The following is an 18,018-nucleotide window of genomic DNA, read 5'->3' as shown; positions in this document are numbered from 1 at the left end:
CTCCCAGAGAGTAAAGCCATCAGAGGTTGGATGTCTGAGCAGCATGCTGAGTCTTTGGAAAAAAAATTTTTTTTTTTTCCAACTGTAATAAAATCACCTGGGTTTTAAAAAACTGGACCTTTCAGCATCCAAGAAAACTTCTTGGTTAAGTGGCCTCTGTTAAGGAGTTTTGCTGAGCAGTTGACAGGAACCAGACCCAGCTCCCGTGTTGTACAGTGCAGACGGCATATCAGCGTGAGTCAGGAGAGCTGGGTGCTCCTTCTGTGCACCAGCACTTCCAAAATGCCAATTTGGCACTTTAGTTACAGTGCTCTCATCAAGCCTGTGCTCGTGCATCATCTTAGTCTGGTCACCTGTAAGGTGAGGTTGGACTTTTCCTGTGTTTTTGTCCGGTTCCAGCAGCTCAATAGTCTGATGGGTCTGAATCACGTCTGGTCACAGCCGATTCCACTGCAGTTAATAGGTGCAGCATCTCCGTGGAACACAATGACCACAGCAAAGAGAAGAAAAAATATTAAGTCTCCACATTGCCAGATTGTTTGAGGCCTGAGTGTCAATCTTTTCATCAAAGCCCTGTATGCTATTTAATTAAAAGTCACCATTTAATTAAAAGTCACCATTTAACTGGAGTTCTATTATTCACAGAAAAAGGACTTCTTAGACAATGTAATTTTTGTGGCAGAACTAGATTGCATATCTCTCTGAGACTTAACTTCACATTTTCACTCATTGGGTTTCTCCAGTCGGGTCATACATCAGCACAGAAGAGCCTGAGCATTAAGGCTGGATTTGGGCATGAGGGAGACAAAGGAGAATCTTGACGTGAGCAACCCCTCATTTAGGGTGAGATTTTCTTATTTTTTTTCTTTTTCTTTGACAGCTATATAGAAAGCTGCCCATCTGGTTTCTTCTACTGGTATATAACATGGGAGAGTGCAAGTTGGCAAGACTTCAGCTGGAAAATATGCTTTACTTTTTGGCAAGTAGACACATGGTCAAAGCTTTAAGAAATATAGGAGCTACTGCTCAGATGCAGTAGAAAAGTAATTTCATTCTGAAATGATAACAATATTTCTTTTACCTGCTAAAGTTTGGTCTTCAGTTTTACTGTATATACTATATATATACCACACACACATACATACACATGTGTGTGTGGTATATATACATATATATAAACTAAATAAAATCAATCATTGAAAAGTAATCACAAAAATAGAAAAAGAAATCAAAGAGCAAAAAGGGCTCTGAAGGGCATTTAGTTGTTCTTCTCCAGGGACGCATAATAATCTGTTAGGACTTTCCATGCTTTGGGGGCCATGAAGCCATCTGGGGGATTTTCGCCTTCCCGGGCCAGCTTCCTCATACGAGTTCCTGAGATGAAGTCGAATTCGTTGTGCCTGTCACAGGGTAGCAACAAAGAACTCAGCATAGGTAAATAACATCTATCTCAAAGACCCCAGGAGGATGTTATGGGTTCTGAGACTACATTTTTTTCTTTCTGTAAAATGCTGCATCTTTCTAAGTTAAGCAGTTCAGTAAATCTTCGGTAAAGGACCTTGCAGAAGACCCGGAAATCGTAGCAGCTCTGCAGTCAGCGCTCACTGCGCCTCTCAGTCCATGGGGCATGTCTTCGGTAGCTCTGACTACCTGGGGAGCTCTGAGCAGGGTTGAGTGCTCTATTAACACATGAAATCTTTTTCTGCATATACAACCCTTTCATGTAATGTGCCAGGCACTCAAAGTGTGCCCAAGGAATGTGTGTTGGAAAGGAAATACTTAAGGACCGTCTACCACAAGATGTGCTACATCTTTGGGGGACAAAGAATGTGCAAGACCAGGTCTGAGTTTACAAGGGACTGTCACTCCAGCTAGGAGCTCTCCCAAAACTCTCTCTCATCATCCCAGTCGTACAAATGTTGATTAAAGAATTTTCCTCGGAAAACCTACCTTTCTGGATCATAGAAGTCCATGGCCTTCTTGGCTGTGTTGTAGGCAGCCACTCGGAATGGAATGATCTCCACAGATGTGAGGCCAGGGGCCATGGTCAAGACCTTGCCCCCGTGAGTGGGTTCATACAGGTCTTTCTTGGTCTCAGGATGGGGCATTCCTGCAGGGTCCCGGCCCACAATGTAGAAATTGGCCCCTGCAACCATCCGGGCCCTGCAGTGCCACTGGACCTAGGAAATATCACATCAAGGACATGCTGACCATCACTGGCCAATCCTTTGGGCCCCAGTTTATGGAGACATCCCTTTATTCTGTGGGTCAACTAATAACTGTGAGAAAGTCAGTGAGGTGTCCAAGGCTGCTCTTAGCTCATCTGTATTGTCCTACTGGGAAGAATATAGGAGTTTTTGGAAAAGGAAATGGCAACCCACTCCAGTATTCTTGCCTAGAGAATTCCATGGAAACTGGAGACTGACAGGCTACATACAGTCCATGGGGTCACAAAGGGTCAGACATGACTGAGCAATTAACATAGGAGCTTTAAAGATAAGAACCTTCCCTCAGAACCTGAGGTTATAGTTCGTAATCTCTCCAGACTAACAGACGATGAACACCCAGATCTTACTGTTCCACAGAACTATGTGAATTTTACTTTTCAGTTCCTCCCTATTCAAAATAAATCACAGTTTAAGGGAAATTACAAACTCCAATCTCTTACCATGGAATTCCATGTAACTGCCAGTAATGAGCTAATTAACATTCATATGTACACACTGATTCCATTTCAACACAGGATTTCAAAACAAGTTGCCCTTTCAAGCTCAGATAGAAATAAAGAGGATAGGGAAGAGAGCTAGGGGCCCAGAAATTTCATCTGGTTGAAGACAATTCATTAAACTCACCTTGGAGCATTCCAAAGTGTTAGGACCTTTTCAATCCATCATTCTTACCACAAACTTGTTCATATCCACTACACGGGTGGTGCTGTGTGACAAAGAAAGTCTATTTGACAGGCCCAATGTGTTATGATGAAAGGGAGACATTAAGCTTTTAAAGATACCCTCTCTCTTCTAATGTAGCTCACTGAGCATGGTGAATCTCTTAAAAGTAAGTGGTGACTTCTGAAATATTAGGCTAGATACATCTTGCCCCATAACCCAGGTAAGCTGTATTATCTACCTCGATCACATACCAACTTTCAGAGTCTCAAAGGCAGTATATGATAGGTTTGATTTGGTGTTGCTAGTGTTTTCACAAATGAAAAGTGAAAAGTGTTGGTGGCTCAGTTGTGTCTGACTTTGCAACCCCATGGACTGTAGCCTGCCAGGCTCTTCTGTCCATGGAATTCTCCAGGCAAGAATACTGTAGGGGATTACCATTCCCTTCTCCAGGGGATCTTCCTGACCCAGGAACATGGGTCTCCTGCATTGCAGGCAGACTCTGAGCCACCAGGGAAGCCCCACAAATACTATATGGAAACATAATCAGGTCAGATAAAGAAAAGAGACCAAAAGACGTCAGAATCTGCTCATAAAGAAGAATCCCAGAAGCGCTCTTGCTTTTCTAAGTGAGACTTGACCCTGCACTCGTGAGTCCCAGAGCCCAGCTCAGGGAACTGCTCACCTCTGTGGGGCCAGCATATAACATGGGAGATGGGAAGATGGCAACAATGGTTGACTTGGGATCGAGAACCTCTTCTTCCAGCACAGCTGCGTGCTGTTTCATCCGCCAGTCCAGGGGCACGTCATCATCTTTGGTCCAGCCACCCAGGGGGTGGAGCAGCAGGACCGGGTGCTTGTAGCCTCTCTCCAGGAGCTGGCGGTGGGTGTCCTGCATCAGCAGAGCATGGCCATTGTGCACGGGATTGCGCAACTGGAACGCAAACACCGCATCTGGGGTGTGAGAGCAGAGCACCAAGGTCAAAGACATGCCACGCCTTCAAGAGCAGAAGACGACGCAGCTGTGTGTGCTGTTCAGTGTACTTGTTACATCCACTAGCTTTTTCTTCTATTTCTTTAATTTAAATTTTCAAAAAATTTTTACACCGTTGTGTTGGTTTCTGCCGTGCACCAACAAAATCAATCATAATTATACATATATTCACCCCCCCCCCGACCCATCCCTCCAGGTCCATCAGAGGGCCAGACTGGGCTCCCTGTTCCACACAGCAACTTCTCACCAGCCATCCGTCTTACACCTGATCGTATATATATATGTTGATGCTACTTTCTCCATTCACCCCACTTTCTCCTTCCTCTACTGTGTCCTCAAGTTCATTCTCTACATCCACATATCCATCCATTCCTTTCCTGCAAATAGGTTCATTGATACCATTTTCTAGATTCCATATATATGCATTAATATACTATATTTGTTTTTCTGACTTCACTCTGTATAGCTGGGCTCTAGGTTCATCCACCTCACTAGAACTGACTAAAACCCTGGAGAGGATGTGGGGAAAAGGGAACCCTGCTACACTGTTGGTGGGAATGTAAACTGGTACAGCTATTATGGGGAACGGTATGGAGATTCCTTAAAAAACTAGGAATAAAGCTACCATATATGACCCAGCAACTCCACTGCTTGGCACATACCCCGAGAAAAACCATAATCGAAAAGACACATGTACCCCAATTTTCATAGCAGCACTCTTTACAATAGCCAGGACGTGGCAGCAACCTAGACGTCCACTGACTGATGGATGGCTAAAGAAGATGTGGTACCTATATATAATGGAATATTACTCAGCCATTAAAAAAAACGAATGTGAGTATATCCGCTTGCTTTTAAGAACGAGGTAGAAAACCACCTGGTTCTTTAGGGGTGTTACTCCATAGGTACCAGTACCAGACTTCTGAGACAGGGATAGGACACAGGTAGGAAGCCCTAAAGGGAGAGCCTGACTCAGAAATGAACATAGTTGCCAAGACCTTTCTTACAAACCGCAGTTCAGGCAGGGGCTGGTATTGATCCGTCCCCTTGTGCCCTGCTCCAGCCTCATTTTCCTAGGGTGCGAATATTGATGAGGAACATTTTCTGGAATCTGCAAAATCTTAACAACTTAAAGATATAAAAACACTTCTTCACTTTACGAAAATCTTCAAAACTACTCCACTTAGTGATGAAGTCCTGGCAGGCTTAATTTTTCTTTTGGTTATGAAATGGATTAATGTATATCCATTATAGAAAACTTAGGAAATACAGAAAAGCCCAAAATAATAGAATATAAAAATCATCTATCATCTTGTCATTACTTTTTCTCTTTCTCAAAATATGTAAAGTGAAAATCTTCCCTTCCCCTTGGCTCCACGTTATCCCTAGAGGTAGCTGCAGGTTAGTTCACATGTTGCCAGACATTTCCACTTCTACACACAGAAGTAGGTTTGGGTTTTAAAAGCAATTATCCCATTTTACTTTGTTTTCCGAGATTATTCTATACATACTGTTCTGAAATTTGCTTTTTCCCTTTACAAATACACTTTGGGTATCTTTCTGTCTCAGTGTATATTTTTTAAATAGCTGCATAATATTACAGTAGTTCAACTTTATAAGCTTTCCATATCTTTATGATTGGAAGCTTTAAGCTTTGTGATTTCCTGTGTGGATCACAATAAACTGTGGAAAATTCTGAAAGAGACGGGAATACCAGACCACCTGACCTGCCTCGAGAAACCTATATGCAGGTCAGGAAGCAACCGTTAGAACTGGACATGGAACAACAGACTGGTTCCAAATAGGAAAAGGAGTACGTCAAGGCTGTATATTGTCACCCTGCTTATTTAACTTATATGCAGAGTACATCATGAGAAATGCTCGGCTGGAAGAACCACAGCTGGAATCAAGATTGCTGGGATAAATATCAATAAGCTCAGATATGCAGATGACACCACCCTTATGGCAGAAAGTGAAGAACTAAAGAGCCTCTTGATGAAAGGGAAAGAGGAGAGTGAAAAAGTTGGCTTAAAGATCAACATTCAGAAAACGAAGATCATGGCATCTGGTCCCATCATTTCATGGGAAATAGTGGGGAAATAGTGGGAACAGTGTCAGAGTTTATTTTGGGGGGCTCCAAAATCACTGCAGATGGTGACTGCAACTATGAAATTAAAAGACGCTTACTCCTTGGAAGAAAAGTTATGACTAACCTAGATAGCATATTAAAAAGCAGAGACATTACTTAGCCAACAAAGGTCCATCTAGTCAAGGCTATGGTTTTTCCAGTAGTCATGTATGAACGTGAGAGTTGGACTGTGAAGAAAGCTGAGCACTGAATAATTCATGCTTTTGAACTGTGGTGTTGGAGAAGACTCTTGAGAGTCCCTTGGACTGCAAGGAGATCCAACCAGTCCATCCTAAAGGAGATCAGTCCTGGGTGTTCATTGGAAGGACTGATGCTGAAGCTGAAACTCCAATACTTGGGCCACCTCATGTGAAGAGTTGACTCACTGGGAAAGACTCTGATGCTGGGAGGGATTGGGGGCAGGAGGAGAAGGTGACAACAGAGGGTGAGATGGCTGGATGGCATCACCGACTCGATGGACATGAGTTTGGGTGAACTCCAGGAGTTGGTGATGGACAGGGAAGCCTGGTGAGCTGCTATTCATGGGGTAGCAAAGAGTCAGACACGACTGAGCAACTGAACTGAACTGAGACATATCAATAGACGATGAAGGTTTTCAACTTTTCAAACCTGTAAACATGTTTCCTGATATCCTTAATTCTGTAAGCAGAGGATGATTAGGAGCATTAACAAACTCAGGAGTCAGCCTACATACCAGCATCCATTTCTTTACACTTCTGTTTGAGCTCCAGAGGTGTCAGGCGGTATTGGTCCAACCCATCATTCCACTGTATTCTTTCCAGCACCTGAAGGTCACCACCAACCAGCCAATCCCCACTTTCCATCACCATCTAGATAGAATTTATTAAAATTCTTAGTGATACATATTGTTTTCTATTTTATCTCAGAAAGTTTCTTCTTCTGAACCAATCTTGGGCTACTTGAACTAACTGCTTTCAGTTCTTCAACATTTCTAGCACAGTATATATCAAACTTTTTGATTTCTCAAATCCTTTACTCTTAAAAATTATTGAGGATAAACAAGAGCTTTTTTTTTTTAACACTGATTGTATCTATCATTATTTTCTATTTTAGAGATTAAAAGTGAGAACCCTTAGGGCTTCCCTGGTAGCCCAGTGGTAAAGAATCCACCTACCAAGGCAGGAGACAGGGTTCCATCCTTGATCCGGGAAGATCCCACATGCCCTGGAGCAACTAAGGCTGTGCGAGCATCTGTGCTCTGGAGCAAATGAGGCACAACTATTGAGCCCTAGAGCCTGTTCTCCACAACAAGAGAAGCCACTGCAATGAGAAGCCTGGCACTGCACCTAGAGAATAGCCCCTGCTTGCTGCAACTAGAGAAAAGCCTGCACACAGCAATGAAGACCCAGCACGGCCAAAAATAAAATTAATTTTAAACAAACTGAGAGTCCTTAAAAATATTTATTGACCTAAAACTAACAATAGTAAAGTCATTAAATATTAACATAAACATTTTAGTTTTTGGTGAAAAATAATACTTTCCAAGAATATAAGTGAAAAGTAGCATTGTTTTACATGTTTGCAAATCTCTTCATTATCTGACTAAATAGAAGGCAGCTGGATTCTCATATCTACTTTTTCACTTATTCCATGGTAATATGTTATTTTGACTGAAACAGGTAAAGAAAATTCAACTTCAGGTAGGTGGTTGGAAAAGGGAAGAGTACTTGAATAGCCTTTTTCTATCATTGTGGATATTCTTCATTGACATAAAAAATTAAAGAACCAAATTTAAAAATCAGCAAAGAACTTCAACAGAAATTTATCCAAATATGATGTACAGATGGCCAACAGAGATATGAAAAGATGTCCAACATCACTAGTTATTGGAGAAATACAAACAGAAAATAAGAAGGGTGGGCAAGGATGTGGAGAACTCCCTCCTGTACTGTTGGTGAGATTATAAAATGGTGCATCAGTATGGAGTTTCTTCAAAAAATAAAAAATGCAGCTGAAACATGATCCGATAATCCCATTTCTGGATATATACCCAAAAGAGTTAAGAGCAATGTCTCACAGAGATGTGCACACCCATAATCATAGTAGTGCTATGCACAAATAGCTAAAAGCTGGATGCAACCCAGATCTCTCTTGAAAGATGAACCGACGATGAACATGAATGTCGTGCATACGATGGAATATTATTCAGCCTTCATAACGAAGGAAATCCTGTCACAGGTTATAACATGGATGGAACTTGAGGACATTAAGCTAAGTGAAAAAGCAATGCACAAAAGGATAAATACTGTATTTTTCCACTTACATGAAGTATCTAAAGTAGTCGAATTCATAGAAAATAGAACAGTTGATACCAGGGGCTGGGGAGAGGAAAGGAGACTTGTTATTTAACAGGTACAGAGTTTCAGATTTTCAAGAGGAAAAATGTTTTGGAGCTCTGTTTCACAAGGTGAATTAACACTACTGAATTGTCGTTTAGTCTCTATAAGTTATATTTGACTCTTGCGACCCCATAGCCTGTGTGTAGCCCGCCAGGCCCTTCTGTCCATAGGATTTTCCAGGCAAGAATACAGGAGCGGGTTGCCATTTCCACCAGGGAATCTTCCTGACCCAGATCAAATCTGTGTCCCCTGCGTCTCCTGCACTGGGAGGCGGATCCTTGGCTAATGAGCCACCGGGGAAGCCCAAAATAGATGGATGGTACATAAATAGATGATTGATAACAAAACATTTTTCATTGACGTTTTCTCTAAAGTTACTATCAATATTCTCACTTTTCAATACCCAGTCTCAGTTGAAAAAGTGACTTCAGGAAAGGGTGGGTGAGGAACAGAACAAGGAGACTTTTGGAAAGAACTACCTGTGCACTGTCCCATACTTTAGATGGCCCGACTCTGGTCCTCTTCAACTGCGCCCCTTGTGTCAGGACAAGGAACCTCTTGTGAGCAGCCCCGCCTGAGATCTGTATTTTACTCTCTAGACCATCATCTGTGTACCCGGGACATTCCGCCCGGGGTGCCCACGAGCAGGCCCAGAGGGTCCTCGTGGCATGTAGCAAGGCCAAGCACTGGAAGAGGACGGGGTGGCTGCAGACGAAGAGCCAACTATCCACACACTCCCTTATCCTGATGCAGAACCAATAAGTCTAAAGTGGAGCCCGGCCTTCCAGAGTGTGACCAAGGCATACTGTCAAAGGAGAAAGATAAAACATTTTATTTAAATTTATTACGTAACTAACTTATTTATTTTTTTAGATAAGTAACTTTTAAATATGATACTGGGCTTCAGCTCATTCTCATCCTGGATTCCACAAATATTAGGTGTGAGCGTGGTATGAAGAATGGCCAAGTAATGAAAAAGGAAACCATGACAGTGTCTGATGAGAGGGTGAGCACTTTCCTTGACAAAGATGGAAGCGGCCCCAGGCCTGCCAGCACACATACGGGTAATGCCTTGCCATCTACTTTGTGGCATCTAACCGTGGTTTTTACATTGTACACCTTAAACTTATACATTGTTATATGTTCATCATATCTCAATTAACCTGAAAACAGAATGACATGACAACCTTTGTTTTTCCCATGAACTTAAATATGTTCCACTGTTTCCCCATCTATTTGCCAGGAAGTGATGGAACTGGATGCCATCATCTTTGTTTTCTGAATGTTGACTTTTAAGCCAACTTTTTCACTCTCCTTTGTCACTTTCATCAAGAGGCTCTTTAATTCTTCTTTGCTTTCTTCCATAAGGGTGGTGTCATCTGCATATCTGAGATTATTGGTATTTCTCCCAGCTACCTTGATTCCAGCTTGTGCTTCATTCAGCCTGGGATTTCACATGATGTACTATGCATATAAGTTAAATAAGCAGGGTGACAATATACAGCCTTGACGTACTCCTTTCCCGATTTGGAACCAGTCTGCTGTTCCATGTCCAGTTCTAACTGTTGCTTCCTGACCTGCATACAGATTTCTCAGGAGGCAGGTAAGGTGGTCTGGTATTCCCACCTCTTTAAGAATTTTCAAGTTTGTTGTGATCCACACAGTCAAAGGCTTTGGCGAGGTCAATAAAGCAGAAGTAGATGTTTTTCTGGAACTCTCTTGCTTTTTTGATGATCCGATGGATGCTGGCAATTTGATCTCTGGTACCTCCGCCTTTTCTAAATTCAGCTTGAACATCTGGAAGTTCACGTTGAAGCCTGGCTTGGAGAATTTTGAGCATCACTTGACTAGCGTGTGAGATGAGTGCAATTGTACAGTAGTTTGAACATTCTTTAGCATTACCTTTCTTTGGGATTGGAATGAAAACTGACCTTTTCCTGTCTGGTGGCCTCTGCTGAGTTTTCCAAATTTGCTGACATACTGAGTGTAGCACTTTCATACCATCATCTTTTAGGATTTGAAATAGCTCAACTGGAATCCCATCACCTCCACTAGCTCTGTTCATAGTGATGCTTTCTAAGGCCCACATGATTATCTGGGTCATGAAGATTTTTTGTGTGTAGTTCTTCTGTGTATTCTTGCCACCTCTTCTTAATTTCTGCTTCTGTTAGGTCCATACCATTTCTGTCCTGTATTGTGCCCATCTTTGCATGAAATGTTCCCTTGGTATCTTTAATTTTCTTGAAGAGATCTCTACTCTTTCCCATTCTTGTTTTCCTGTATTTATTTGCATTGATCTTTTATTTTGGGGGGCTCCAAAATCACTACAGATGGTGACTGTGGCCATGAAATATAAAAGACACTTACTCCTTGGAAGAAAAGCTATGACCAACCTAGATAGCATATTAAAAAGCAGAGACATTACTTTGCCAACTAAGGTCCATCTAGTCGAAGCTAAGTTTTTTCCAATAGTCATGTATGGATGTGAGAGTTGGACTATCAAGAAAGCTGAGCACTGAAGAATTGATGCTTTTGAACTGTGGTGTTGGAGAAGACTCTTGAGAGTCCCTTGGACTGCAAGGAGATCCAACCAGTCTATCCTAAAGGAAATCAGTCCTGAGTATTCATTGGAAGGACTGATGCTGAAGCTGAAATTCCAAAACTTTGGCCACCTGATACGAAGAACTGACTCACCGGAAAAGACTGTGATTCTAGGAAAGATTGAAGGCAGGAGGAGAAGGGGACAACAGAGGATGAGTTGGTTGGATGCCATCATCGACTCATGGACATGAGTTTGAGTAAACACTGGGAGTTGGTGATGGACAGGGAAGCCTGGAGTGCTATAGTCCATGGGATCACAAAGAGTCAGACACAACTGATCGACTGAACTGAACTAAGTATGTTCCATATGATGCTGCAATGCAATACATCACACCTGAGAGCAGGTGTCTCTCATCAGTCATGAAGACAAACGTTATGGAAGGTCTTACTCCTCAACCACATCATAGTTATGCAACCATTCTCCTGATCAGATTCCAGACTTGCCTTTTGCACCATCCAAAGATAGTGTGGTCAGCCTGTATTGTTAGCAGAAAAGAGAGAGGCAAGAAAAAGGGAGAGAAAGCTGATTAATTTTTAACACCCAGCCAGAAGACATGGAGGTGGTGATGGTGCACGCTGGTTCAATATTCTGTCATGGTCAGATGTTAAAGTTTACAATGACTTGCATTTCATAGCTCTTCAGGGAATGGGAGACTATAGAGCCATCCATGGTTCTCAGCAGAGGGCGATTTTGCCTCTACCGGGGACATCAGTCAATATCTGAAGAGAATTTTGATCATCACAGCTGGAGTGGGGAAGAGTGTGCTGTTGGCCTCCAGTGTGTAGAGGCCAAGAATGCTACTAAATATCCTATGTGGAACAGGACAGCCCCACAACAAAGAACTACCCAGCCCCATGGTTAATAGTGCTGTGGTTGAGAAACCCTGAGTAGAGAAAGGGTTATTGCAAGGGATTTGGTTGTTTTTTCATGGCCCACCTCCTAAATTCCATGCTCAGGAAAATGACTTAAGAATATTGTCAAATACCCAAACCTATACATTTACTTTCTCCTCATTGCTTAAACTACAAATAAAATTTTGAGAGACCTCAAATCCTTGGACATGCAGTAACTCATTCTGGACACCAGGGGTCCACCCTACATTGTTCTATTAGTGATAGTGTGTTTAATTCACCACCTGTTTAATTCACCACCCAGCCTAAAAATATATACGGAGAGAGATGCTGAAACCAAGCTTTAGGTATATCTTGGATCAGAAAGGACAAAGGGCATCCCTCTCAAAGGTGATCCCAGAACTGTGGTCCAGCTATTAGGAAGGGAGGTCCAGTGGCTCTGCCCCATTTCCAAGGACTTTCTGGCCCACAAGTCCCCACTTCTTTCCAAGCCTCCTACCAAAGGTGTAGGACCACAGTTAGATAGTCTTTAGAACTGGACACACAGGGGTATAAAGAATAAGCTTTAAGGGAGTCTAGTGAAACAGTGAAGGAGGAACTGAGCTCAGAGTCACAGGCAGCAGGGATGTATAAAGGTTAAGAGGAGGAGCCCAAGCACTCAGATGAGAGCCAAGAAAGCTATGGAGAACAAGAGGGCAAGGTGAGGGAGAGGAGGCAGAAACAACCTCGAGAGGAAGCAGGGGTGTGCACACAAGAAGGAAAGGAGCAGCGAAGGGTCGGAAGGTGTGACGCAGTGAGGAGGAAGGAATGGAAGGAACAGTGTCCCGGGCTGGGGGACTAGCATATGCGAAAGCATGAGAGAGGCGCTACAGTGACCAGCTGAGAGCGAATGAAAGAGCGTTTTCAGCGGTGGAAGTGATGAGCAGTAAGATGAGTTATATCTCTGTGTGAGTTCCATATAAAGCTTGAACAGTTGCTCCAGCTGAAGAATGGAGAAGAGATTTGAGGGGAGTAGGGCAGGAGACAGGGAAGAAATTCAGTGTCCTGGCTCAAGTTGGAACAGAAGAGAAGTGAACAACTTCAAGCAATACTTTGGAAGCAGAATTGTTAGGACTGGTGATTGAATGGACAAGGGAGAAGAAAGAAGCAAGAATGACATCCAATGTGGTATATATGTACAGTGGAATATTGCTCAGTCATTAACAGTGAAACGACCCATGTGCAGCAACACGGACCAACCTAGAGATTATTGTAGTAAGTGAAGTAAGAGAAAGACAAATATATCACTTATATGTGGAATCTTTAAAAAATGATACAAGTGAAGTTACTTTTGAAACAGACTTATACACATAGAAAGCAAACATGGTTACCAAAGGGGGAGGAATAAAGTAGGATGTTGGGATTAATATATACACACCACTATATATAATATAGACATCACAGGAACCTACTGTATAACACAGAGAACTCTACCCCATACTCTGTAATAAGCTATATGGGAAAAGAATCTGAGAAAGGATATACGTGTGTGTGTGTCTGTGTATATATACACATATAACTGAATCAGTTCGCTGTACACCTGAAACTAACATAATATTGTAAATCAACTATACTTCAACTTAAATAAAAATAATACTTTGAAAATAACACAGAAAACTAGAAATATATTTTTTCAGAATGCCAGAAGATGTATATTAAAAACAGAAAATTCATTATGGAAAACAAATGTTGTTGATCTTATGTCTGAAAAAATAAAAGAAAAAAAGAATGATATCCAGGATTTGCACATGGACCACGGTTTGGATGGTGGAGCTGTTCATGGAACTGGGGGAGACACAGGCAGGGGACCACGCTGGGGTGAACTTGCCCATGTTGAGTGTGAGGTGCTTGCAGGATATATCCTGGTGGAGCCCCATGACACGCCATGGTTCTCAACCTTCACAGTACATTAGAATCACAAAGAGCTTCAAAACCCATGACATGCAGAACTGAGCCCAGGCCAATGAAATAAAAGTCTGTGAGGGAGGGCTCTGGTCATGGGTAATTTTTAAACAGGTGATGCCGTTGGGCGAACTAACGATAATGGTCTCCACTGCAGGGCTAAAGGATATAAAAATCTTCCCTCCTATTCATCACTCTTGGTATCTACATCATAAAAGAGGAATAATGATTCTTAGATGCTTCACAGGAGCGTTGTGAGAAACAATTACCATTTGGAAAAGCTTTGAGAGCCACGGATAAAAGACAACAGGATTCCTTTAAGCATTACTTTTACAAGTTTCGCCTGCTTTTCCTCATGATCTCATCTGTGGTTCCGTATTAGTGAGAGGGAGGGTTGGGAGGATTGGGATGGAAGGTCAGGGCAAACTGCAGTGAGGGGTTGTGTAACAGAGGCAGACGGTTTCTTTGGTGACTGACCACTTCGGTTTCTTTGGTGACTGACCACTTTCCATGCAAATGTAACTCCCAGGGCCACATGGAAATACAAGAAGGCCTATGAATACTTTTGGAAGAAATTACTGTTGGAAAAATTTGGGTTAAATTTTTTAACCCAAATGTTTAATTTTTTTAAAATATTTAATTACTGTGAATTTCAAGGTGCTGCAAGATTTGCAGTGGGACTTCCCTTGTGGTCCAGGGGTTGAGAATCCACCTGCCAATGCAGGGGACACGGGTTCAATCCCCAGTCTGGGAAGATCCCACGTGCTGTGGAGAAACTAAGCCCATGTGTACAACTACTGAGCCCATGCACCTATCGCCCGGGCTCCGCAGCAAGAGAAGCCATCACAATGAGAAGCCGGTGCGCCGCAACTAGAGTAGCCCTCTGCTCGCTGCAAACAGAGAAAGCTTGAGAGCTGAGGACCCAGTGCAGACAAAAATGAAATGAATTAAAAAATTTAAAAAGAACCTTAAAGGAAAAAAAAAAATTAAAAATGTGCAATAAGGAGAGTTCCTTTCCCATAAACATACCTTCAACACTCAAAGTGTAGCTTATACAGGGTGAGTGGTTCTCTCTCTTAGGTTATCCATGGCTCATTTATCACCATGAGCTCACTGGGAATGTTGACAGAGTCCCCCTAATGATCTAATGGTACTGAGTCACTGACTATATTGTCAAGGCCATGAATCACACCACCACTCTCCCACCATCTAAGAAATTCTGACCTCCAACTGCCAACACCTGATGCAAGACACGATAAAAAGAAGTAACTGCTTAAGAAATTCTTCGGATTTTTTTTCTCTTTAGTGCTAACGATGTGTATGTGAGTGTTAGGCCCCCAAAGTGAAAGTATCTGAACTGGCATGAAGCAGATCACTGCGCTTTAGGTCACTGAGTGCAGGTAAGATCCTAAACCTATAGGATTATGATCAGAGAAGGAATGAAATAAAGGCATAATTAAGGCTTGGAATATAACTCCTCAAATAGCTGTTGTCCAGTTACTTTAATGACTGTCTGCCAGCCTCTTGGAGAGAAAATGTTGAGATGGCTCTGAGCCTATCAGCAGGGTGAACAGTTGTGTCCAATAAATGAAAAGCTGCTTTGCTCACCCCCTGACCTCTGTGTTCCACCAGGGGCCTTGAAAAAGCTCTCTCTACCTTGCAACAGTTCACAACCAAAAAAAAGGTTTGTCTAACAGATTTGGACAGGTTTCTTCACACATCCATTGTGTGCAATCACGGGACTGGAAGATATCTTGGATCTTGGAATTATTCTGAATCTAGTCCACTCCTTTTATAAATGAAGAAACAGAGGACGAGAGAGAGGACTGCCTTGTTTAATCACAAGGCTTTCTAGAGTCTCTTGGGTTGCCAATGGTTCTTTATTCCTGTGAACTTTCTGAAATCACTAGTATGTGTCTTTTCTTATTTTAGCTCTAATGCTCTAATCTTGGATGAAGGATGGCTTTTGCACTCAATTTCACATATTTTTCTTTATGGAAAATGAACCACATCTAGCAATTCCACTCCTTGCCATCCCACCATATCACTGCCAACATTCAGAAGCTGTAAAGGAATCTGAAAACTTTTAGTCTATTTTGCCTTTAGGCAGATTGACTCTAAAACAATCCTAATCAGATGAACACATTTTTCAATCTTAAAAATATCCACTGATGAAAATGTGGCATTTTCCTTCTGGAAACTGCCTCTATTTGTGCTTTTGTTTACTGAAAGAGTGTCACTGGCCACCACCCTCCTCCTCCACAATGGCCACAGAGCATGAACTCCAAGTCTCTTTCCAGAGGTCAGCTGGATCCAGTCTGTATGAAGAAATTGACTTCCCTTGTGAATTTCAAGATAAACAGGGCTGCAAGCTCTGACTGTGGTTTTTTGCATAGCACAGCTATGATTTTAGTCCTCTCCTCAGGATACTAGACAAAACTATCTCTCCAGTCCATTTGTTTCCCATTTAGCTGAGGGGACCAGCCATCACAAGAGACCATTCAGACCAACCCTCAAACAGAAAGTCATTTCTTTTCCCTAACGAAAAAGATCTCCCCAGGCAAAGCTTGCAAGACCACCCTTAGAAACACATTTTTCCATCTCACCCCAATTTTTCTAAGTCCTTCGTGAAGGAATTAAAAAGTTTTCTTTTTTACCCCAAGTTGAAAGAAAGCCCTTCTGAAGGTTTGGCCACTTACTTTGATATAGGGGTGCTTTGCACATGTTGTGCCCCACACATGGGAACAACGCTCCTCTTTTCTATGTTCGTAGAATTCAGGATCATGTAAGATAGCCACCCTCCGTCCTTCGTGTGTCAAGACAAACTCACTGCAGCCTTCCAGCCGTGTCTTATCATCTGCAGAGACGGGCAGTACTATAGGGATGCTCATGTTGATCACTCCATCTGTGGAAAGAGCCGTGTGATGCGTGAACGTGGGGTACGAGGCACGTGCTCCTTTAAAGGGGACTCCCATGCGTGCCATTTCCTGCAAAAGGCATCAAGACCCTACTCTAACATAGCTGTGCTGCTGCACTAGTTTTTCTAGAATCTGTGATCAATCCTTTGAGAAGAGGCTTCTCAAAGCAAGAAATGGAGCGTTTGTGAAAAGAGGGGTGTTTCAAATTGTGGAGATGGCTTCAATAAGTGACTTGGAGGCCCAGGAGGGATTGTCTCCCTTCTGAGTTCCCTTTGGAAAGTTCCGTCCTGACTTCCACACACTAGGGAGCTTAGTCTTTAAAAATCCAATTAGACCAAATAAAGGCAATGCCCGGCGTCTCTGTGAATTCTGCAGCTGCAGATTAAACCACCTTGCAGATAGCAAGCCTTATACAGGATCCACCTTTGGTTGAGTCATGGATGAGGAATCCACAGATTCAGAGGCTGGACCATGGGGCTGGAGCATGCACAAAGTTTGGTATATGCACTGGATCCTGGAACCAACCCCCTGAAGATGGGAAGGGAGGACTGTGATTCCTTAATGAAGCCAGAGAACATAAGAGAGATTACACAGCTGTTTCCCCGCTTTTGTAATGGTGCCCCAACACTCCAGCAAGTATGTCAGACTTTCTGTTGTACTTACAGTGAGAAAATGGGGACACAGAATTAAGGGTGTAACACTAAAGAATATTTGGGCAATTTGGAGAGTGTTGCCAAGTTCAAGCCTCAGAAGGGAATGAAAGAAAGGTGAGTAAAGAAAACATTCAACTTGTTACCAGTTTAAGCTTGACTGCTCACTGCTCCTCAGACCAGTCTATGAGAAATGAGTTGTTGGGGCAAGGAATAGCAACTTTATTTGGGAAGTCAGCAGACCAGGAAGTTGGTAGACTCGCGTCTGAGAGAACCATCTTTCCTGAATCCAGGCTTTTTTTATACCCAAAGGGGAGGGGATAAAGTCAAACATTTCCTAATTCCAGTCAGACTCCCAAGGGGATGTGTTAATATCTTCCTCACTGCAGCCATCCTCAGGTGGGCCTAGTCAGGATGTTTCCCATGAGCTAAACAAAGATATTTTAGCTTAAAGGTATTTTAGCTAAACAAAGGTGTTTCATGTGAGCCAGGGTTCCCAGAGATGGGGCATTATGTATAATGTAAGCTTATGGGCAACATACCCTTATTGATTAACTTGTAAAGAAAGCAATAGATATATATATGGAATTTAGAAAGATGGTAACGATAACCCTATATGCGAGACAGAAAAAGAGACACAGATATATAGAACAGTCTTTTGGACT

The 18,018-nt window shown here is 42.4% G+C and overlaps 1 protein-coding gene and 1 pseudogene across 2 annotated transcripts in view; one reads left to right on the top strand and one right to left on the bottom strand.

The window, feature by feature from the left end:
- Window positions 1–930: 930 nt before the first annotated feature.
- The window catches only part of PAPSS2 (3'-phosphoadenosine 5'-phosphosulfate synthase 2), a 93,176-nt gene continuing 76,088 nt past the window's right edge, over window positions 931–18,018 (bottom strand). For both annotated transcript variants that reach the window (XM_040254692.1, XM_040254693.1), the window contains 5 exons: window positions 16,485–16,690; window positions 6,726–6,861; window positions 3,574–3,842; window positions 1,951–2,180; window positions 931–1,400 (listed from right to left, as the gene is read on the bottom strand). In XM_040254692.1, the coding sequence (XP_040110626.1) occupies window positions 1,259–1,400; window positions 1,951–2,180; window positions 3,574–3,842; window positions 6,726–6,861; window positions 16,485–16,690 (983 nt within the window). In that variant the 3' untranslated portion in view covers window positions 931–1,258. The remainder of the gene's footprint in view (window positions 1,401–1,950; window positions 2,181–3,573; window positions 3,843–6,725; window positions 6,862–16,484; window positions 16,691–18,018) is intronic.
- On the top strand, window positions 9,383–9,500 carry LOC120874021 (annotated as a pseudogene).

This window comes from Oryx dammah, unplaced genomic scaffold, assembly GCF_014754425.2.
Source record: "Oryx dammah isolate SB20612 unplaced genomic scaffold, SCBI_Odam_1.1 HiC_scaffold_14, whole genome shotgun sequence".
Lineage (NCBI taxonomy): Eukaryota > Metazoa > Chordata > Mammalia > Artiodactyla > Bovidae > Oryx > Oryx dammah.
Note: the sequence above shows the minus strand (reverse complement) of the source record. Positions and strands in the feature narration are given on the sequence as shown.